This window comes from Pungitius pungitius, chromosome 17 (assembly GCF_949316345.1).
Source record: "Pungitius pungitius chromosome 17, fPunPun2.1, whole genome shotgun sequence".
Taxonomy (NCBI): domain Eukaryota; kingdom Metazoa; phylum Chordata; class Actinopteri; order Perciformes; family Gasterosteidae; genus Pungitius; species Pungitius pungitius.
The window spans coordinates 2,388,505-2,410,495 of record NC_084916.1 but is presented as its reverse complement, the minus strand read 5'-3'; the positions used below and the strand labels follow the sequence as shown (position 1 = coordinate 2,410,495).

The 21,991-nt window shown below is 46.6% G+C and overlaps 4 protein-coding genes and 1 long non-coding RNA gene across 7 annotated transcripts; 2 read left to right on the top strand and 3 right to left on the bottom strand.

The window, feature by feature from the left end:
• Positions 1 to 1,731: 1,731 nt before the first annotated feature.
• On the bottom strand, positions 1,732 to 4,882 carry xkr8.2 (XK related 8, tandem duplicate 2). The gene is made up of 3 exons (XM_037473665.2): positions 4,462 to 4,882; positions 3,961 to 4,148; positions 1,732 to 3,446 (listed from the first exon to the last, which is right to left on the bottom strand). Exons 1-3 carry the CDS (start codon positions 4,755 to 4,757, stop codon positions 2,674 to 2,676), a joined length of 1,257 nt encoding a protein of 418 aa, XP_037329562.2. The 5' UTR covers positions 4,758 to 4,882; the 3' UTR covers positions 1,732 to 2,673.
• Positions 4,861 to 8,395, top strand: LOC134107105 (uncharacterized). The gene is made up of 2 exons (XR_009942616.1): positions 4,861 to 4,991; positions 7,716 to 8,395. It is a non-coding gene; the product is annotated as an uncharacterized LOC134107105 (long non-coding RNA).
• On the bottom strand, positions 5,012 to 8,033 carry xkr8.3 (XK related 8, tandem duplicate 3). The gene is made up of 3 exons (XM_037473668.2): positions 7,708 to 8,033; positions 6,960 to 7,147; positions 5,012 to 6,777 (listed from the first exon to the last, which is right to left on the bottom strand). The coding sequence occupies exons 1-3, from the start codon at positions 8,031 to 8,033 to the stop codon at positions 6,080 to 6,082; spliced, it is 1,212 nt and encodes a 403-aa protein (XP_037329565.2). The 3' UTR covers positions 5,012 to 6,079.
• A 516-nt stretch (positions 8,396 to 8,911) lies between the features above and the next one.
• Positions 8,912 to 13,758, top strand: srsf4 (serine and arginine rich splicing factor 4). Its single transcript, XM_037473664.2, has 6 exons — positions 8,912 to 9,134; positions 10,340 to 10,575; positions 11,796 to 11,902; positions 12,022 to 12,236; positions 12,402 to 12,479; positions 12,834 to 13,758. Exons 1-6 carry the CDS (start codon positions 9,028 to 9,030, stop codon positions 13,366 to 13,368), a joined length of 1,278 nt encoding a protein of 425 aa, XP_037329561.2. The 5' UTR covers positions 8,912 to 9,027; the 3' UTR covers positions 13,369 to 13,758.
• An 857-nt stretch (positions 13,759 to 14,615) lies between these two features.
• msto1 (misato mitochondrial distribution and morphology regulator 1) lies at positions 14,616 to 21,690 on the bottom strand. Of its 3 annotated transcripts, none has more exons than XM_037473661.2 (14): positions 21,477 to 21,690; positions 19,401 to 19,530; positions 19,102 to 19,171; positions 18,768 to 18,843; positions 17,827 to 17,884; positions 17,564 to 17,717; positions 17,196 to 17,310; positions 16,964 to 17,098; positions 16,726 to 16,878; positions 16,360 to 16,488; positions 16,093 to 16,277; positions 15,484 to 15,588; positions 15,286 to 15,398; positions 14,616 to 15,205 (listed from the first exon to the last, which is right to left on the bottom strand). In XM_037473661.2, the coding sequence occupies exons 1-14, from the start codon at positions 21,558 to 21,560 to the stop codon at positions 14,952 to 14,954; spliced, it is 1,761 nt and encodes a 586-aa protein (XP_037329558.2). In that variant the 5' UTR covers positions 21,561 to 21,690; the 3' UTR covers positions 14,616 to 14,951. The 3 variants fall into 3 exon arrangements, with proteins under 3 accessions (XP_037329558.2, XP_037329559.2, XP_062414469.1); XM_037473662.2 differs by having other exon boundaries at positions 17,564 to 17,714; XM_062558485.1 differs by lacking the exons at positions 19,401 to 19,530; positions 21,477 to 21,690 and having other exon boundaries at positions 17,564 to 17,739; positions 19,102 to 19,166.
• Between the last annotated feature and the right edge of the window lie 301 nt (positions 21,691 to 21,991).

The window sequence follows — 21,991 nt, the reverse complement described above, 5'->3', positions numbered from 1 at the left end:
AGCAGTAACTATGTAAAAGTACCTTTGCAGAAAGGGATAATTAATGGTACTGTGCGAATGTTAAACTTTACCAAAAAATAGAAATGCAACATTTCATCGACGGTGAATTTATTTTAGATTTCCAATCTTTCGCCGGAGCTCTTCACCATATGTTTAATCATTTTTTGTGAGGACACTATATAGTGAAACCTCATATTAAGTTTGTGGTGTGGATATGGGACCCACTGCTCCGATTAGTGTTATTAGACTTATGGGTTTTAAAGAGCTCCATAACCCAGCTAACAAAACTGTGACTGTCAGAAAAGTGCTCCATGAGTTTCACAAACGCGCCTGTTCTACCATGAGCGCCCGCGAAATCGCATCCCATTCCCCAGAGGAATAACCAACTAAGTCATGTGACGCAACAGCCAGGCTTTTCCCTTTTAGACTGCGACCCGCACGTTGGCTTTTTGCCGATATGTTCGGAATGTAAATTGAATAGTTAAAGCTACAGCTGAAAGAAACTGTTGGCCCCGTTGTTGATTCATAAACAGATTATTTAATTCATCAATAAATGATTTTATCTGCAAATGTTTTTTGCAAATAGTAAAATGTAGCTGATTCGTGGCCTTTAAGTAATCAAAATATCTTCGTTGTCAAGTGTTCGTTGGTTAATAACAAGCATTTGAAGATGTGATTTTTTTGTAAGTTGAATCCAAACTTGTTATGAAGGTTTCCCAGAGCCCACAGTGATGTCTCTAACTTACTAATGACCAGCAGTCCCAAATCCCAACGTGAACTCCCAACTAAGTTCAACAAGAGAACACGTTTCAACGTTCAGTACTCCTCATCATTACTGAATAAATGGCCTCAGCCCGTCTGAACCTTTTCAGATTGGTTTCTGACCATTTAATGACTTGCACAGCTTTGAGTTTTCAGCCATGTGAAAACCCACGACAAAAAGATGAAATGAGTGCGCGATACATAGTGTATTTTTAAGGGGTTTTCCCACGCGTTTACGACTCCACCGAGCCCCGAGAGGATTTTTGTGTTTCCGCACTCGCAGCTTGACCGTTAAGAATGTGCATCTCAGTGTGTTTCTGTTTGTCTCGCGTATTTATAGTGTGCCTTTTAACCATGATCCGTATGCATAATCTCAAAGAAATATCTAAGGCTTTTTTGTGGTATGCTACACGTATCGCTGCGTTGTTTTATTATCCTAAGTACTATTTTACTCTTCTTCTTTTTTTCGGTTTGATGGCCTCCTGAAGCCGTTGTGGGGGGAGCAGGTCCGTGTTGGATGCACGTCCCTCCAGGAGGACGAGACTGCCGTCCCTCACTCTGGCCACAGATGTCTTTTCTTATTGCAGTGAATACATAAACGTACTCGATGTCTGCTTTTGTTTTAGACTTCTGCTTCCTTTTGAAAAGGATATTTATTTTGCTGCTGTGAAGCACCCGGAGACGTCGCTTAGAGACAATCGCCATCTATGAACATTTTTTTTTTTTAATGCAGGTCACTGAAGTGAACACGTTACAGTTGTACTTTCTAAAGTGAGTAAAGTACTTTCTAAAGTGAGTAAAAGTAAAGCGGGCTCAACACAAAGACCGTATGCAATCTCTGCATTTTCTTCTTCCCACTTACTGAATGTGTTTTCTGTGTTTGTATTTCTTTACTGCGTCTGCATGTCATGTTGGTTTTAAAGTATACTATGGCTGTTAAAAATGTTTAAGGGAATATATATTCTTTTATGCATCTTTTTTTTTTTTTTTTTTAATGCGTGTTTGTTTAAAAAAAATCTCATTTCATCTCATCATCAAGGACCTGTGAGCATAGAGTAGATGAGCCTGGATGGGACCCTCTGGCCCCAACACTTCTAGTAATCAATGCTAATTTAATGACAATAATCACTAGTAGGCTTCAGGACCTGCACAGTCCTGGACGGTTGACCTGTGTACCTTTTTTAGACCTTCGATACAGTGTAAATAAACCATTAAAATGTTTCTGTATTTATTACTGCAAATACAATGACATAATCTGCATCTCTAGTATGAATATGTTGGAACAACTACACAATTTTCAATCGTAGTGATGCATTTTTTTAAAGATTAAATTAAAATCTTCATTTGCATAGCTTGCACTATTTCTCTTTTGCCGCTGTAACAAAGAGCTAATTAAATAAAATACTTAATTGTCGATGACTCAATATAAGCGACGGGTTTATATTGACAGTTAAATGCATTGGAGAAAAAAAAGAAAAAGCCGACCATAAATGACATCAGAAAGGTTTCATCTCATTCAAATAGTTTATTGTTTATAAATTAGCTTTCCTATTTTAATTGTAATAAGAATGTAAAAAAAAAAACATGTTTTCACACATGATGCAAAACCACACAAACCATGAATAAAAATCCAACCTAAAAACGAAAGGGGCCATTTCCTGTAAACCAAACCGCAGATGGTTGCTAACGTGAACAAACACCCCAAACTATTGTAATACTGGACTTTTTTCCCAGATTACTTAACATTCAATTTCCTACATTTAAATAGTACAAAAAAAAAGGAAGATAATCTGCTTACAGCAGAATACAGCCGCCTTGAGGTGGAACATTAAGCCACAAAACCCCCTGACGGTGAGTTGCCGGGCTGCCTCCGCCTGACCCCCGGGTCCGCTGGCCGCCATGTGACGCCGGTCAGGAGTAGAAGTTTTCGGCCAACTTCCTCATTCTCTTATTGCAGCCCCTGGTGACGGATGGCGGTTCCCTCGGCCCGCTGCGATCCACGGCGACCCCCTCGTCCGCTTGGTCTTCACCCGCGGGGGCCTCGATGGAGGCCAGGCACACGATAACATCGATCTCGTCGGTACACTGCCTTTCGACGATGGGGTCCCCTCCCGGGTCCCCTCCCAGCTCCCCCTTGGCCACGTTGGGATGGCAGCACCGGTAGTACAGCATCTTCAAGACCAGGCCCAGGACGTAAAGGCCCACCACGCCCCCGCCGACGCCCACGACTTCCAAGCCGGGCGGCTCCGTGCTCATCTGCCAGCCCCACAGGGCGCAGAGGAGGGCGACGTCCACCAGCATGTAGGCGTGGTACAGCAGCGTCCTGTACCTCGTCCTCCCCTTGCTCACGTTGAACCAGTCGAAGTACCAGATGAGCCCCACGGTGGCTCGGTAAAGCCGCTCCCCCCAAGCGCTGTCCATGAAGTCGGTCTTGGATCGCCACGCGAAGAAGGACAGAACCGCCCAGGAGGACAGGAAGTGGGCGAAGATGAAGCAGGGCAGCACGGAGGCGAAGAGGGCGAGGGCGACGAGGCGGGACGACAGGAGGAACAGGTTCCAGAGGAAGTAGACCACCGACGACAGCCCCGGCTGCTTCTCCTTTTCGGGCAGGAAGGAGCGCATCGAGCGGTGGTACATGGTCACGCTGAAGGCCACTGCCGAGGCCGACCCGAGGGCCTTCAACACTGAGGAGGAGCAGGAGGAGTCATTGGTGACGCTGCAACAGACTATCAATGGGTCTTTCTCTTTTTAGTGACTCTATTTCTACACAATTGCATTTGAGTGTGCGGTCAAATCACAAAAAAAAGAACATTTCTTTGAACTTTCGTGAATCGTCAAGACGCATTTCTGTCATTCAAGACAGAAGTTGTTTAGTTGTTTACCAGTACTCAGCCGCACACATGGCGTTGGCTGTCATTTGTTCAGGTTTTCAAAGATACATCTTCATATTTCTGCCGCCGTCTTGTTTGAATTAGTCCATAATGGGACTCAACAGTGTGATCTGTGTATTATCAGCAATAATCAAAAGTTTCTAAAAGTACTTGCATTCACAACAATGGGTCCTATATTGGAAGCAGCTCACCTATATTAGCCATTCTCTCTGAAAAAAAGTGAAATCGAACTAGGCGACCCAAAGGCACACGACAGTGAGCCTGATTGCGGACTTTGGTTGCACTGTCCCTTTAAAAAACGTTGCACCTGTGATGGGTTGGAGGTCGCCGCGCTGCAGCATGATGGTGAGCATGAGGACGAGCTGAGGGGCGCTCTCCGAGAACGTCTCAATGAGCCGCAGCATGCTCAGGTCGTGGCTCAGGTACACGGCGATGCCCTCGGAGTCCGTGACCTTTGAGGAGCTCCCCAGGGAGACCTCCACCACACCCGCGTGCCTGGGAGACAAAAGGTTGATGGGGGGCGGGGGGGGGGTCAACGACACAAAGTGTCATCACGTCGAACAAGGCGCTCCGCAATCAAATTGGATCAACATGCCACAAAATGACTACAATACACACACACACACATACACACACATAAATACACATACCCTCCACCGTGAGCTGCATTCCGATCATTCCACAACTTTGTATTTCTTGTAAGCTCACGTTTTTTTTTCTCTGGTACAACTCACTGGGTGTGAGTTGCATTCCTGAGGCACTTTGAAGATTAAAAAAAAGTGGTTGCAGGGTCCGGCGCTCACGCTACCTGAAGTAGATTCCCAGCTGCAGCATGTGCAGCAGCTTGAGCTGCCCCTTGGTCAGGCAGCTCTCCACCTTGGTTGTCCTCTTGAATCGGTCGTAGCTGTACCACAGCCAGCTGAAGGCCTGGACGAGCACGGACGAGCCCAGGAGAAGCAGCAGCAGGATGCCCAGGCTGGCGTAGGCCCGTTCCTGGTAGAACGCCACAACGGCGACGATGTCCAGCACGATGTCCAGCAGCAGGAAAACCAGACCCACGCAAGTGAGGAGGAAGTCCAGGCGGGAGTACTTGAACAAACGCATGGCGTCCTGTCAAGCCGACGCCTCCCCCACACTGCTTACATTATTCGAGGCAAAGCCTGTTGCGTGTTAAGAGGAAAGAAAAGGCAACCGAAAGTGGATCGCATTGACATACGCTGTGTAACCACTCCCTAAGGGTTACGTAACCGCTCGAAAGGAATACCGGGAGGACACATACAAGTCCCAACGAGCGCGGTCACTTCAACACTGACCCTCAGTGGCAGTCCGACGTTTAAGGTAAGAACCACAACTACATGTACAACAGTACAACTTTAATGATTCACATGGCAGAGGTCAAATATTAACAACCAGTAGAGACCTTGACCAGTGGGTCCACAACACTTTCAACCCTGAAAGAGAAACAAACAAGGACGAGGAAGGGGTGGGGAAATAAACTGCTCAGTATACTGAGCGCGTGTGTGTGTACACACACACACACACACACACACGCGCCGAACAAACGCTGGACGAGCGAAGACCAGTAACACTGGGGGTCCTGTACCTGAAGCCAGAGGAACGTCCACCCTGGTTTAATATTGTAACAACCTGTCTGGAGGTGTGAAGCAGCTGTTTCACACAGAACATAGAAATGATTAAATGAGAACTGACCTAAGGGTTAATTTTACATTCAAAGTCCTTCAAGTAGTCTCCAGTAATAACCGCTATTTATTTGTTTGTATTTTGGAAATACAAGGTGTTCACACAGAAGCAACAACAAGCCCATATGACTATGTGGTATGAAAGGAAAAAAGTTATCCCCATGACTTCATGTGTTAAGATAACAAAATACAATTTGCTCATTAGAAAAAGTATCAAATAGGCTAAAAGTTCCCTTTAAATGGATCAAATTGCCCTGTTTCAGTACATATGACAATGAGAGATCAATGAGATCATCAATCTCAGGTTGTTTTTAAAATAAAGTTCAGACCGAGGCAGCTGTCCTCTTTAATATCTGTGGTGTTATTAGGACATTGTGGCACATTTCAAGTAGCGCATTTTTGGTGGAGTTGCATTAATGTGATAAAGTGTCTGGATTATTACAAATATTTTCGTAAAAAAATGTTTTGCTTGGAATTTGCTTAATTACAGTATGTGTACTGATTGGGAATCATTTGATCCATATAGCCCACTTTTGGGTTAAAATGCTGTTTTTCAGCCTGTAATTTGTGTAAATTACACAAACAGGAAACAGCCTAGAGATAGATTGCTACAGACTATCACAGCCGAAAAAGGCAAACATTATCAGTGAGTAGACATTTGACGTCGTAGACGTCATGACTCGGCTCCATTTGTGCTACCGGAGCTCCTAAACAGTCATGGAGTGGTCATTCTGAGTAGAAACGGGCGACGTTGCCGGCCATCCGCTTGTTGAGGAGCCTGGAGGACAGGGCGCCGTCCTGGATGGAAAGGTCTCTCAGCGACACGTGTGCATCGGGCAGATCATTGGGAAGCCCCGGGTCCCTCGCCGGGGGCCTCCACAGCTTGGGGTGGAAGCAGCAGTAGTAGAGGGCCTTGAAGAGCAGACCAAGCAGGTGAAAGAGAGGCAGGGCGATGAGCAGAGCGAGGGCGTACGACTGCGTCTGGACCGGGTCCCTGTGGCACCACCACGTCGCCAGCAGGATCGCTCCGTCGGTGCTGATGAAGGAATGGTAGATGGCGCTCCGGCTTCGGGTCTGACCGTCCTTCACGTTAAACCAGCTGAAGTACCAGATGAGCCCCACGGTGGCCCGGTACAGCCACTCCCCGGGGACGCTGTCCATGAAGTCCGTCCCCTGTCGCCAGGCCCACAGCGCGAACGCCGACCACAGCATCAGGAAGTGGGCGGCCATGTACCCGGACAGGACCGAGGCGCACAGGGCGAGGGCGGCCACGCGCGGGGCGATCAGCAGCAGGTTCCACAGGAAGTAGACCAACGAGGAGCCCCAGCCCTGCTTGGCCTTGTCCGGGAGGAAGGCGCGCAGGGAGCGGTGGTAATCCACCACCATCCACGCGATGGAAGTGGTTGACGCCGCGATGCTCACGACTGCGCAATAGAGAAAGAGAGCGGAAGTTACACCACCAATGTGGAAGAAGTGAACATACATTTGTGATGTTTCTTCAACGTGCCACGGCAAAAAGAGAAGTCTTTTCAGCAAGCTACACCGGGTCGCTGTCGTTGATTCAACTGACGGAGGGGGTTTGCTTCGCCACCCAAAGGGGACTCACACTGAACCGTCCTGGCCTTGTTGGTGTGCAGCATGACGTAGATCATCAGGGTGAGCTGAGGGGCGCTCTCGCAGAACGTCTCGATGAGCCGGAGCATGCTGAGGTCGTGCGTCTGGTAGACGGCGTACTCCGACCCGCCCTCCCTGCGCCACCACACCCGGAAGCCCTGTCGTATGGCGGAGATGTGCCTTCGTGCAAAGAAATGGGCTGTTAACAAATCGTGACATGCAGAATGTGACAAAAAATGCTTCACATACCAAACCCCTTCCCAGCTTAACGTCCTCTTTCACACCCCAGTAACAAATGTCTTTATCTCACTGGTTTGACTTATTACACCCGACATCATTATGTATGGTGACAGCACCTGTCAAATTTTATTAGCTATTTGCTCAGTCGGAATATCCAGTTTTACTTACTTACAGGGTGCATGGAGTGTTTGCGCGGTGCATCTATTCATGTTTACAGGTGTGAGGTTTCAGTCACTTTTGTACACGTGATTAGTGGCTCCAGGTTTCGCACAAAAACGAATAAATAAAGACAAGTTGTGATATTGATAATCAAAAGCTTTTTCTTAGTGCTTAGAGAGTCATTTTCCTGTTTTGGTTGAAGTGTGCAAGGTCAGAGGGCAAGCAGGACACAAGCCTGACAAGGATGGAGGTTAGAGACCCACCAGAGCACCGTACAACACACACACACACACACACACAATGTAGCGGATTTACTAACGGTCACACACTTGTTGTTGTACCTGCAAAGGAAACCCAGCTGCAGCACGTGCAACGCGCAGGAGAGCTTCACCCGGTCCCCGAAGAACACGGCGGCGCCCTCGGTCTGCGCGCGGAAGCCCGGCAGCTCTCGGTCGTACTGGAACCAGAACCAGCTGAACGTCTGGACCACGAAGGACGACAGGGCCAGGAGGCCGACCAGCACCCAGAACCAGATGACGTCCCCGCGGCGGTAAAACTCCGCGGCCAACCACACGTCCGAGCCCCAGTCCACCAGGAAAGTGCACACTCCGATCACAGAGAAGACGAAATCGATCCAGGAGTATTTTGAAAAAGTCGCGCCCTCCATGACAGTTTTGTGTTTGTTTGTTTTGTTTTGCCAGTTGACAAACCAACCGACCTGTTGCTGGTTAGCTAACCATTCGGCTAACGTCCTGAACCGTTATCTCCCCCTCACGGAGACAAAACCATTGAAGAACGACGTTACACGACTTTTACACGTCAGCCTTGGGTTCCAACTCACATAACGAAGGCGCGGCCATGAATTCAGGGAGAAAGAAGTGTAAAATAAGCGACACAGCAGCTGGTGTTTCAGTAACGATCCCCTCTGTTCGGATAGTGGTTAGCCCCGCCCACCCGGTATGTATAGGTTGTTTAAACTTGTAAAGACCGCAGGGCTTGTTCGGTAATAAACCTGGCGCGTTTAGTCAATTATTTGAGTCGTCCGTACTTTCCATATGAAAAATGAAACAATATTGTGTTGTGTCCAGCCTTTAACATGTTGTGGTGGAAATAGTTATGTCAATAATGAGTATTAATCACATTTTATGTACCTGTATTACACACTGCTACCTCTTAGTCCTGTGCCAAATAAGAGGTTAATGTTGTACTTGTCACTACACATCATTCATATTGTTAACTTCAGAACGGTCATTAGACCTGACATTAAGGTCTTGCACTTTTTAGAATAAATTATAATAATATAATAATTAACTTAAATACAATGTCATATTATGGAGATTTAATTTAATTGAATCCTGTGGGCAAATTCAAAAGCTAACCATAATGTACACCAGTTGGTGAAAATGAATCCCACTTTTACATACAAATGTTAGGCGAGGCTCATTTAAACTGCTTCACTTGGTGCTGAGTGTTAAACCCCTGAGAGACTGAACTCAGGTCAGTTAAACCCACGGAGGAAGACCACGCCCCCCTCTGCCTGCGACCTGTTGTATCAAAGAAGCGCGTGTATGTGTCGCTGCAGTCTCGCGCCTCATCTCTGCCCTCGTTCGGTTTAAGCCGGATCCCACATTTCGCAAGGTTAGCACAGGCAAGCTAACACGATGTCGAGGGTGTACATCGGAAGACTGAGCTACAGGGCCAGAGAAAAAGACGTGGAGAGGTTCTTTAAAGGCTACGGGAAGATACTCGAGGTCGACCTGAAAAACGGGTAACGTTGAGGCTCTTTATCGATGTCCGTTGTTGGTGAAGCCGCGCAGGCCGCAACGCAACGGTTGCGTGCTGCCTGGGCCTTCATATTTTCTGCACCATGCTAATGCTAACGAGCGTGTTTGTATTTTTGATATACATATTCACACATGAAAACAGCCGAGGATGTAATTGACTGCGATACACCGATGAATTAATGTTGCTTAGTGTTTGTTTTGTATAGCCTTACTGATATTGTGTTGGTGCTTTATGGCCCTCGCGACAACTGCTAACGAGCTACCGTTAGCTAAGGTTAGACGTGGCAATGTCACAGGCAGTCTTGTGTATCGCAAGCAAAAACCTCGGTCATAAAAGTGCAAATGTAGGCACAATCGGTTACAATTCAAATTTGATCTGTTTACTGCTTTAAATGTGCAGTCTGGAGAAATTTGGTCTGTGCATATAGCCAAGATCAGTAGTCGCAATCGCGCCTCACGGCGTCGGGATCAAACTTCTTTGTTCAGCAGAGCATTATCTGCTGTGGACGCGAAATGGCATAGCTGCTACGAGCTGTGTGCACGCATAGTGGTGAGACCACCACACACTGATCTCGAGCTCTGCGTATGGTTTAGGACCTAATTTGCCTATCCTTAACAGTTTCTAGACATTTCTGTTCACAAATATGTATTAGTTTATGTATGCAGTTAAGCGCATAACCCAGTGTTTTATATATTTCAGCTAACGCTACCGGAAATTATTTTGTTTTTAAACGTAACGTTATAGGACATGCACTGATTATTATTATTGACCCCCAACAATGCAAAAATATATTGATCGGGCTTGTTTCTGTCTGTTCTCAAGTCCAAAATGAACATTTAAAATATAAGAATTAAAATCGGCATTTATTTTAGATTTTTCGTTCAATCAACTTCACTTTTGCACTTCCTTGCTTTAACGCCAGACTATCAATATTATACACGTATCCACAGGATATTTCAGCTTCACATCCTCATTGTCTTGCCAATTAACCTGTATAGAGTACTTATATTTTTCCCTTGAATTTCCCAACGGCACCTGTGAATGAGATCTGTAACCAGGTCCCTGTGGAAATTGGAGTTAATCGTGGTTGAGTTGTAAATGTACATACATACATATGCCGATCCTGTGTTTTCGATTATGAACATCCAATAGTCGCCAGGTCTTAACATGTTCTCTTCTTTTATAAAGGTATGGGTTTGTTGAATTTGATGACCCACGTGATGCAGATGATGCTGTGTATGACTTGAACGGCAAGGAGTTATGTGGGGAGAGGGTCATTGTGGAGCACACCAAAGGACCACGCCGGGATGGAGGCTATGGTGGTAGTGGCGGCGGCGGCGGCGGCAGCAGCAGTGGCGGAGGAGGTGGTGGTGGTGGCGGAGGAGGTGGAGGTGGTGGCGGCGGCAGCGGGGGTGGTGGAAGAAGTAAGTGTTCAGTGGAGAATTATTTCTTTTACATGGATGTCATTTGAGGGATTTCATTCATTACAGGGAATCATTGATCTAAATGTCATTTTAAGTCGTTGGTGGCTTATGTGCATTCAATTTATGTTCAGGTGTTTGTTTTAAATATTGGAGGATTGACGCTCTGAGCATAGTAGATTAAGCCCGGTAATCGTACTTGTACATCTCCATTCTCAACTGTTATTTTCAATTTAGTTGTTGTCTTCAGTTTCACCTGGTAATCCTCTTTTGGGACAGAAATATATTGAACTGAACCGGTGTTTTTTCTTATTTTTCTGCAAATGGAGGAATTCTAGTGCTCATTACGTCCCTTTTTTAAATGTATTATATTTTCAGGGGGCCTTAGATTTCCACATTTAACTATACAAATTGTGTGCACCTGAGCCACCAATGACTCAAAAAGATTTCTTGAGTAACGATTTGCTCGATTTTGAAAATAAAGTGATGTGTGATGGGGAAATGGCTTAATGATAGAATAGGATATCAATGTCTTAAAATATTGTAAACTTACTATTTGATTGCTAAATATTTGTAAATTATTGATGTATTCCTTTTATATAAAATGATTGTCAATTTAAAGGTAAAGATTTAACAAAGAACCTCAATGTTTTAATTGAAAGAGTCCTTTGCTGACTGCCTGCCCCTATTGCTGGCCATGGTGTCCCCCCTTTCCAAGAGTGTGGTTTGACCATTCTGGGCCCCTGGGCAGACCAAAAAAGGGAGCCATTGTGAATGAAGACCGCTTTTCCCATTAGGCCCAGGCCGGGTGGTGAGGATGCCATGGGGTTAGGATCAGATGTGGGTTCAGCTCTTATAGGTGCCTGAAAAAAAAGAACTTGTTTTGTAACAGTGAATGTTGTTAGATAAGATAGCTTAGAAACTTGCTTTAGTTCACCGTAAGTACTTCCATGATCAGTTATGTTTTTCTTATTTAGAAAAAAGGCAATACATTTTAAGATACAAATGTGTTAGGGTTAGGCTTTGTAATACATTTTTCTTCTTTTGTAGAAATGTATATTTTTTTCTTTTGTCACCTTTTTTCTTTTTCCCCTTTTTATTTTTCCCCCCAAAGTGAATATTGATATATTTCGTAGGCTATAGCTTGGAGTTCAGTATTAATGCACTACCACAGTTTCTTCTTGGGCCTCATTTTTTCTGCCCTTACCTTCTTACCCTGAAAGGTGGATACGGCCGCTGGGGAAGAGACCGATACGGCCCACCTATAAGAACAGATTATCGCCTCATTGTTGAGAATCTTTCCAGCCGCTGCAGCTGGCAGGACTTGAAGGTATGAATAGTTTTATTTGTTGAAAGGCTTATGAATTTGTCACCAGGTCTTTCATTTCTCTTGAGCATGTCAGACGAGTGGCGCCCCCCCCCAATCACCGCGTTTCTTTTTCTCTGAAGGACTACATGAGGCAGGCGGGGGAGGTGACTTATGCAGACACCCACAAGGGCAGGAGGAACGAAGGGGTGATCGAGTTCAGGCTCTACTCTGACATGAAGAGGGCACTGGAGAAGCTCGACGGCACCGAAGTGAACGGCAGAAAGATCCGGCTGATCGAGGACCGCCCCGGCGCCAGGCGCAAGCGCTCATATTCTCGCAGCCGCAGCCATTCCAGGTGATTACACGGTTTACTTGTGCATGTTGCTGTTTGTGGAAGTAGCAGCAGAGGATCCGTAGACTCTTAACATTTTAAGTGACGGATATGGCGCCATGCATTGCTTTCTGCTGTTGGCCTGCTACCTCAGACGTTCTTTTCTAATCGCTGCCACGTGTGTCTCAGGTCCCGCTCCAGGAGCCGCAGGTCTCGAAAGAGTCGCAGCCGCAGTGACAGCAGTAGTCGCAGCCGCTCCCGCTCCAGGTGAGAATCCAAACTGCTGGGAGGGAATATTTAGTTAAAAGATGCCATTTCTGTAGGTAATCAAGCCGTGAATAAATGGAGGAAACTAATGTACAGAATACACAAACATCCTTATTCTAGTTGTGGCGTCCACACTGCATCCAATCTCCCATCAAAGACTTTGGTGCTCCACTTTGTAAGATGAGAGGATATGTTTCTATGAATAGATTTCCATGAAGGTGCTGGTGTGCAAGTGGGAGCCTGATGGCTACAGCTGTTTAACATCAGCAGGTCAAGGCTGCATGGCCTGGTCTCTGTCACGTGGCTGAATGTTTTAAGGGGAAAATGTCAAACTTTTTTTGGTTTTGTCAACAGAGCGGCATCCCACTCCCGCAGCCGATCTCGTAGCAAGAAGAACAAGATCAAGAGCAAGAAGGAGGAGGAAGAGCGCAGCAACGGCGCCCCGAAGAAGGAGCGCAGTAGAAGCCGCAGCCCCAAGAGCAGGAGTCCCAAGAGCCGCAGCCCCAAAAGCCGGAGTCCCAAGAGCCGCAGCCCCAGGAGTAAAAAGGGCAAGAAAGACGGGAAGAAGACCAAGAAGGACGAGTCCAGGTCTCGTTCCCGCTCTCGCTCCAGGTCTCGTTCCAGATCCGGGATGAAGGATCGCTCCAGGAAATCCGGCTCAAAGGGCCGCGACCCACCCAAGAGCGAAGACGAGGGAGGCGAGGCGGAGCGGGGCTCCCGTTCGCGTTCCCGCTCCCCGGCTGAGCCCAAAGCCAGGGCTCGGTCTAAATCAAAGTCCAAATCCCGTTCCCCCTCCCCCGCCAAAGCCCATTCCCGTTCCGCCTCCCGCTCCGAGTCCCGCTCCAAATCTCGCTCCGTGTCTCGTTCCCGCTCTCGTTCCCGCTCATAGTTCCAACGTTGGACTGTTTGTCTTGAGCACTCGTCCCAGTGTCTCTGCCCGCCCGTCATTCACATTCCCTGATCCCCGCCCCTCCTCTCGTTTTTTGATAAATAGCTGTAGATGACCAGGCACTCAACGTCTTTTATGCACACGCTACCCCATTTCATTTGACTTTTACTCTGCGTATTTTTTCATTGGAGCGGTCTTGTATGGGGGTGTATGTAAAAACCAGGGTGCAAATCTGTTTTATAAGTTTAAATGATGGTGTGGTGCGTGTCTTAGCCTTTTTTAATCAAATGTAGAAGCATACTGTTTAGTCAAAATGCTGGGTGGGACTATCACCTTTTTGTGAAATCCTTGTATCATTTTATTTCAGATTAAAAACACCTGTTATACTCATGTCTTTGGGTTTTTGTATTAGGCGGTGAGGTTTGGTCTTGATTACAAATGTCAATTTGATTCAGGCAGAAAAGACTCACTCTTTATTGCGGGTAACAAAACTAAGGGCCCAGTTTGTTTAAAAAGTATTTATTTCTAGATGTTCATTTTGAGTAGGAGCTGAATGGGCTTCAGGCAGAACAGGGAAAAAATTTTTCCCTGTGAGATGTTAGAATCTCTGAATACCTCAAATGTATTGTTAGTACGACTCTACCTTTTTTGGAATAAGAAATCAGTTGCACTCAATCTAGGTCACATGTCAAACTTGAGGCCTGCAGGCCAAATCCGGCCCGTGAATGAATTGTTTTTGGCCCGCATTATCAAATCTATTTACTATAGGAGCTGGCCCGCTGGTATATCGCACGCATCACCATAATCCCACAATGCACTCTGTAGTCGTGCATTTGCAGGCCCGCGAAAGAAGCGCCTCACTCCGTATTACAAACCACTTGTGTCAACTTTCAACTATCCCGAGACCAACTGACAAATTTTTACTCCATTCATTCTTTTTGTGGTTTTTCCCATAAAATGAAAATACGAACCGTAGCCGCTAAACCGGAAGTACTGGCGGCCTGCCGCTGGTGTCCCGCTGCCCATCCAGTGCGTAAATCCCGCCGTCAGCGAACCGCCTGTCGGCCTGCCAGCGCTCCCATTAGCGCCGATCAGTGGCCCGCGTTCGGTCGACGTCTGCAGATCTTGAAATGAGTTTGACACCCCTGATCTAGGCTGATTGGCTGATTCAAGACTCTTCTCAACCAAGTACAAAAGGCGGACTTAGCTGTGTTGCCCCCAAAGCAAATGACGATGGACACTTTAAATTCATATCAGCCTTTATAGAGATCACCAAACTATTTACAATACCCACCAACCAGTGCAGCCTTTAAGCCATAGTTATTTCAGTCCTGGAAAAGTGTCCTGACTTTAAAGAACCTTTACACACAACTGCTGTGCTATTTAGCGTAAAGGAAACTATTTTATAGCAATTATTTGTATATTATATATAAAAAACAATTGCAGGTAAACAGTAATCTGAGGGCACCGAACTAAAGTGGCGTAATGCTGCTGAGTGTCACATGGTCCGTTTCCTTCACAAAGCAGCGGCTCTGAACGAGTCCACACGTCAACGGTCCGTCCGGATCAATCCGGTGCCAGTGTCAGTCATCGTTGTCTTCTGAGGAGGAGGAGCACATCATCCCCCCGCTGTCGTCGCGGTAACAGCGGCCCAGCAGGCGCAGCTCCTCCAGTGCGTCCTTGTAGTCGGCCATCTCAGGGCCCTGTGAGAGGAAGCTGGGGGCCGAGCGGCGGACGTCCAGAGCGCTGGCGCCGCTGTGCAGCTCCGTCAGCCACGAGCCGATGGCCGGACCCGACTGGAGGGACGTCATGACGGGCGCCAAGGAGACGGCCCGGCCTGCAGGGACGGGATCTGTTTTTTTAAACATCAAACCTATGTTGCAGAGAAAGGCGATTTTTCAGCTGAATCGAACTCACTGCCAGGAGGAAGAGGCTGGCTCTGCAGGAAGCCCTGAGGACTGAGGAAGTGACTGAATATCTGCGGGAAGGGCGGCGTCAGCGCGCTGGCTGTAGACACCAGCTGCAGCGCTCTGGAGAGATGGGGGTTGGGTTCAAATGGGCTCTTTTTTTTACTAAAGCTAAACCAGTAAAATGATTGACAGTTTGGGTACTCACAGAGGGGACCTGGGATAGAAGGACCTGATGTAGGACTCTAGGACGTCCTCGCCGCTGTGGAGGTCGTGCAGAGGAGTGGCTGGCTGGGTCCCTGGAGCCAGAGAGCTGATGGCAGGGAAAGGAGTTACACCATAAGAAAAGGAGGAGACGTTTCTACATTCCCTTATTGATCCTTAATCAATGCTATTAAGCACTTAACTGTCCTTATTCCTCATGCTTTAATTTAAATAAGTCCAAAGCTGCCAGGAACACAAGCCTCTTAAAAAGCACAAATCATAAGTAATAATTAAGGCCGGATGCGTTAACGCAACAATCGTAAATAGCTATTTGTTAACATTGCAAACTGGAAGTATCTTATCACCGGAGTAGTACCACTTAAAGGCGTTACACGGCATGGATGCCAACCCCCCCCAGCTACCCCAACACCCAGTGGAGGGAAACTTTGGCAAACTACGGGACAAACGCAAGAAAGATTCAGACGAATGGATAAAAAAAAGTTTCTGTTCCTGTTAAAAGTTAATTTTGTCAATGTGGATTTTCTCACTGAATTAAAATTATTGTAAAAAGTGAAAGTGAAGTAAATGATTAATGTGTACGGAAACTTCTCACCTGATGAGTTTCTGGCCCTCAAAGCCTTTGAGTGTCACCAGCTGGCCGTAGCAACGGCCATCGCCAGGTTCAGGGCAAGCCGAGAGAGGCTTCCAGGGCAGCGCGTCCGCGCAGGCGCTGAGGGCGTCTGGGAGAGAGCTGCCGTGCATCATGGGAAAGGGGACAGCGCCATAAGCGGCCACCACCTATCAAACCGCATTGTGAGATCAGAGGCCTCGCTCTTTGAGCAGAGGAAACCGTGCAGCTCGTCCAGCAGCAGGAGGTCACCTTTCTGCCGGACACGGCCAGCGTGTCCGCCATCTGCCACATGGGGGCGCTGTCCTTCAGCCTGTAAGGCAGAGTGAGGGCATCGAGGGCCAGAGCCAGCACCGAGCTGGAGTGATACCACAGAGTGGGCTGAGAGGGCAAACGAGACCACGGTCAGACAGACATTCACACAGGCACTTATGGAACGAGTGTCTGAGAGTCCTATCAACCTTAAACCCCATTTGAACGGAAAATCTTAGAAAGACATTTCATTTACAGACTCATTGTGTGGTGTAGTGTTGCTGTGCTTATTTCCATTTATCATCACTAGGTTTCTTTTACTGTCATTTGTGTTATAATAAAAGATTCAAAGAAAAAAGAGCTCACATCATAATTTAGGTGGGGAAAAGCAACGGGAGATGAGGGCCGTCTCCCCAGTCCACCCCGCAGCGTCAGCGGGCAGAAGAAGGAGCTGTTGGCGGCCATGTTGACCGTCCCCAAAGCGCCGTTCAACACGTGGTAGAGCTCCTTCATCGGCGTCTGGTGGAGCGGCAACAACACAACGAGTACAGAAGCCCATTTCCAAAACCTCTGCTTCTGCTTCTACTGGCGTTCCAGGACTCACCGTGTCCGGGTGGTTGACAGGCGCCAACCCCCAGGTCAGGATACCTCTCCCTCCGTAAGAGTCCTGCAGCATCTCCGTGACCTTCGACCCGAGGCCGGCAAAGCCATCGGCCAGGTCACAGAACACCTGGAAACCCTGAGATTGAAACGGCACGCGCTTTACACCTGGGAAGACTTACGATGAGTTTGGGATATTCCGATAAAATAGAGTGGAGTGTTAAAAAAAGACTTACCTGAAGGTAATCACACTCCTCTACAAAGAAGTGCAGTTTGTCCTCCAGCTGCTCAAGCACCGGCCCCTGCAGGAGAGCCTCTCCCTGGCCAAAAGTCTCCAGACGGTGAGCCTCGCTGCACACAAACAAGAGACATCACCGTTTGTGGGGCGGGAAGGAAGAACAACTGACTGTTAAGATGGCTATGCAACGGGGGCGCAGTTACCCGGTGCGGCCAGTTGCTCTCATGAATCGGCTACATTTTCATTTATTGCATGTTCATCACTGCTGGAAAACATTTATCAATATCTGAAAAGGGAAGTGTAAAGTCTGACATCTAGTGGAGAAAAGAAGGTACTGCACAGGACGTGCAGGAGGCTGCCCCTTACCCGTCATGGTTGTACTGGTGGATGACGGAGACGGATCGAGGGTGCAGGTGGATCCTGAGGAAGTCGGACCACACCTTCACGCTGCCCTCCAGCCGGTAGCCTTTTTGGACACGAGCCAGCTGGGTGTTCACGGTGTCCACACTCACTGCGCCTGCTGGAAGGGTGGGGCCGGTGTTCTAGAATGATTGCTGCTTGGTGTCACACTACTACAGAGTATTCCCGTGCCGGGCTTTTAAAGAAGGTATCCTTAAGGGTTTTCATACCTGAACATTGAGGACGGGGACTGGAGTAAAAATCATCTTGAGCAAGGATCTCTCCTTTCTGGTAAAAAAAAGAAATTAAAAAAGCATCACAATAATTGTCTCTGGGGGACCATCACCTTATCGTGGTGGAGAGGTTTGTGTGTCCCTATGACCCCGAGGGCTGTGTTGTCAGGGGCCTTGTGCTCCTGGTAGGGTTACCCTTGGCAAAATGGTCTCAGGCGAGGGGCCAGACTAAGAATGGTCTAAAAGACCTTATGAAAATGGGGACGAGGAAAGGAGCTACCCGCCCCGGAGGAAGCCGGGGACCCCATTTGGAGCCAGGCCCAGATGGAGGGCCTGACAGCGAGCGTCTGGTGACGCAGCATCCCAAGAAGTGGACGCCCCCCTTGGGAGGTGTTCGACGCACGTCCAGCTGGGAAGAGGCCCGGGGAAGACCCAGGACTAGGTGTAGACATTACATCTCTGCACTGGCCTGGGAACGCCTTGGGATCCCCCAGTCAGAGATGGTAGATGTGGGCCAGGAAAGGGAAGTCTGGGGTCCCCTGCTGGAGCGGTTGCCCCCACGACCCGACCCCGGATAAGCGGATGAAGATGGATGGATGGATGCATAATGCACTAAGCCCCATCAAAAAAATGTTTAAAGGAACAAACAAAAGCAAGCTTGCATATTTAGAAGAAGCTTGGATGCTGTCAAACTAGATGGACACAATTGTTAACAGAAAAAAAAATGTAATGATGAAAATCCCCTATATCGAAGCTTACAATTACACTAAATATTGTTGTAGTGTATCTTCTTTTTTCTATTCATAGCAAAGACAATATAAAATCAATAGCAACATCAAAAGTAGCAATGTATAACTTTCTTATACAATCAATTCATTGAAGTCATGACAATATATTGAAGGAAAATTGTACGTATAGTTTCCACCAGAAACACTCACATCCAGCCTGTCCAGATCTTCCAGAAAGGAGTTCTTCTGAGGTGGACTTTCTGTGTGCATCATGAGGCTTCCCTCCCTGTCGGATGGAGAACAATTGTTTAACATCAAAAGAGTAGTAATGGTCCAAACAGAGATGGTTTTAATACGGTGATTTAAAAAAAACTTGAATGATAGCTATGTCTATCTATGTAGGCTTCATTCATTAAATAGTTACATTTTTTCCTTACACAAAAAGGCAAATTTGGAACAGAAATAGTAATTCGAACATCGGAAATCACAAAAATACCCGTTACATACAAATCTGTTGGGCCCTTAAATAAAGAATGCTAATGACCATGTGGCAGCGGAGGTGTCTGTGCCGGTGTCATACAGATTTCCCTCCTGGCGCAGAGTTCGCAGACTTCCTGTTAGAGACAGACAGACAGAGTGGGACAGTCCGGTGACTCAGCATTGGACACAAGTTACCATATAGACCCGTATCCAGCCAAGGAAACCCGAATGATGAAAATATTTATTATGTAATCGGACTAGTACACAAAAGGACATTTGTATTACAACAGAAATACAAAGCTGCTGCAGCGCAAACAATGTTTGCAACATTCCTAAAAAAAGGCCTTCGACAGGAGAAGTTACCTTTGAGATCGATGGCGACGAGGCGCGGCGTGTGGGTGACCTGTCCTCCTGGAGTCTGTCCTTCACGAAACAGGACATCACTCTGGATCTCACTCGGTGGCGTCTCTGGATCGTATGATAAAGAAGCGTCCTGCATGCAAACACAAGTCTGCTGTCATTTGCCTGTTGTAGATTGTGATGCTAAATTATAGTAATAATTATTATCATACATATTTTTTCTCATTGTATCAGCATCAAAACATTTAAATTTAAAGTATTTTTTAACAAAGACAATTAAATGAATAAAAGATGAAGATGTTTTCACATCCTTTACTTCAGTAAACATATTCATACAGAACTGTGAACATAATCGAAAGCAAGTCTTTTTCTAAGAAATAAAGTGTGTAGTGACTTCATAGAAGAATGTAACGGTTAGTGATTAAGTACAAATTTTCTCTCTGCGATTTGGTGGACTAGTATGACGTTGCATAAAATATATCTGTTGTACCCTTTTAAAGTAGTTTACACTCACCGGCCACTTTATTAGGTACCCCATGCTAGTAACGGGTTGGACCCCCTTTTGCCTTCAGAACTGCCTCAATTCTTCGTGGCATAGATTCAACAAGGTGCTGGAAGCATTCCTCAGGGAGTTTGGTCCATATTGACATGATGGCATCACACAGTTGCCGCAGATTTGTCGGCTGCACATCCATGATGCGAATCTCCCGTTCCACCACATCCCAAAGATGCTCTATTGGATTGAGATCTGGTGATTGTGGAGGCCATTTGAGTACAGCGAACTCATTGTCATGTTCAAGAAACCAGTCTGAGATGATTCCAGCTTTATGACATGGCGCTTCATCCTGCTGAAAGTAGCCATCAGAAGTTGGGTACATTGTGGTCATAAAGGGATGGACATGGTCAGCAACAATACTCAGGTAGGCTGTGGCGTTGCAACGATGCTCAATTGGTACCAAGGGCCCCAAAGAGTGCCAAGAAAATATTCCCCACACCATGACACCACCACCACCAGCCTGAACCGTTGATACAAGGCAGGATGGATCCATGCTTTCATGTTGTAGACGCCAAATTCTGACCCTACCATCCGAATGTCGCAGCAGAAATCGAGACTCATCAGACCAGGCAACGTTTTTCCAATCTTCTATTGTCCAATTTCGATGAGCTTGTGCAAATTGTAGCCTCAGTTTCCTGTTCTTAGCTGAAAGGAGTGGCACCCGGTGTGGTCTTCTGCTGCTGTAGCCCATCTGCCTCAAAGTTCAACGTACTGTGCGTTCAGAGATGCTCTTATGCCCACCTTGGTCGTAACGGGTGGTTATTTGAGTCACTGTTGCCCTTCTATCAGCTCGAACCAGTCTGGCCATTCTCCTCTGACCTCTGGCATCAACAAGGCATTTCCGCCCACAGAACTGCCGCTCACTGGATGTTTTTTCTTTTTCGGACCATTCTCTGTAAACCCTAGAGATGGTTGTGCGTGAAAATCCCAGTAGATTAGCAGTTTCTGAAATACTCAGACCAGCCCTTCTGGCACCAACAATCATGCCACGTTCAAAGTCACTCAAATCACCTTTCTTCCCCATACTGATGCTCGGTTTGAACTGCAGGAGATTGTCTTGACAATGTCTACATGCCTAAATGCACTGAGTTGCCGCCATGTGATTGGCTGCTTAGAAATTAAGTGTTAACGAGCAGTTGGACAGGTGTACCTAATAAAGTGGCCGGTGAGTGTATGTAAGAAGGTATTGGACGACATTGTCTGCTGGATGATGTTGACTGAGAGAGTAACTCAGCATAATTTTAACAGACAAATTCGCTCTCAAACTAAATAGTGTAATAATTTGATCACAAATACACTGCTGCCTTCAGACTCGATAGCAGCTTTTAGCATCATAAACGCCGATGGCTTCCGTTATCTTGACGGGGCAGCTTCATCGTGTGGCCGTGTCCCGTCCATCAAAGGCGCATTCACGCTGCTGCTAACGTTAAGCTCTCTCTGCAGCTCGGTGCAGGTAAAGTGCCGCCTGAAGTCTGACAACACATGCAAGGCTAACGTGAGCTAGCTTAGCGTTAGCCGCTTACCTGTAAATTCCAGTAGTGAGTCCCAACAAAGTTGGAATAATGCCCCAACTGAAGAGTGACGACCTCTCTACAAAAGTTACTCATCTTGGCGAAAAGGAAAAAATGTATAATTTTCTAAAAATTGGAACTTTATTGACATGTTTGGGACATGGTTTAAAAATGGCAACACTGAGCAGCAACAACCAAACCCAAAGTTGTGCAGCACAAAAAGGAGATTAGGTGATTGGCTCGGAGAAATGAATGATGAAATGTGATTGGCTGTAGAAATGACGTCGTTGTAAACGTATGGGTTCACCGTGCCATACTTTCACGTGCCGTGTCTGCATGCGTTTACCATCCGTTTCATCAAAATTGACGTAGAAAAAAATCTGTGCATTTTATAATGATACATTTATGACCAAATACATCATGTCACGGTTATTATTTTCAGGTAAATAATAATAATACATTGTATTGTTGTTAATAAAATTAACAAATGTTTTAGAATACCAGAAATCTGATTATTCATAAGTTCA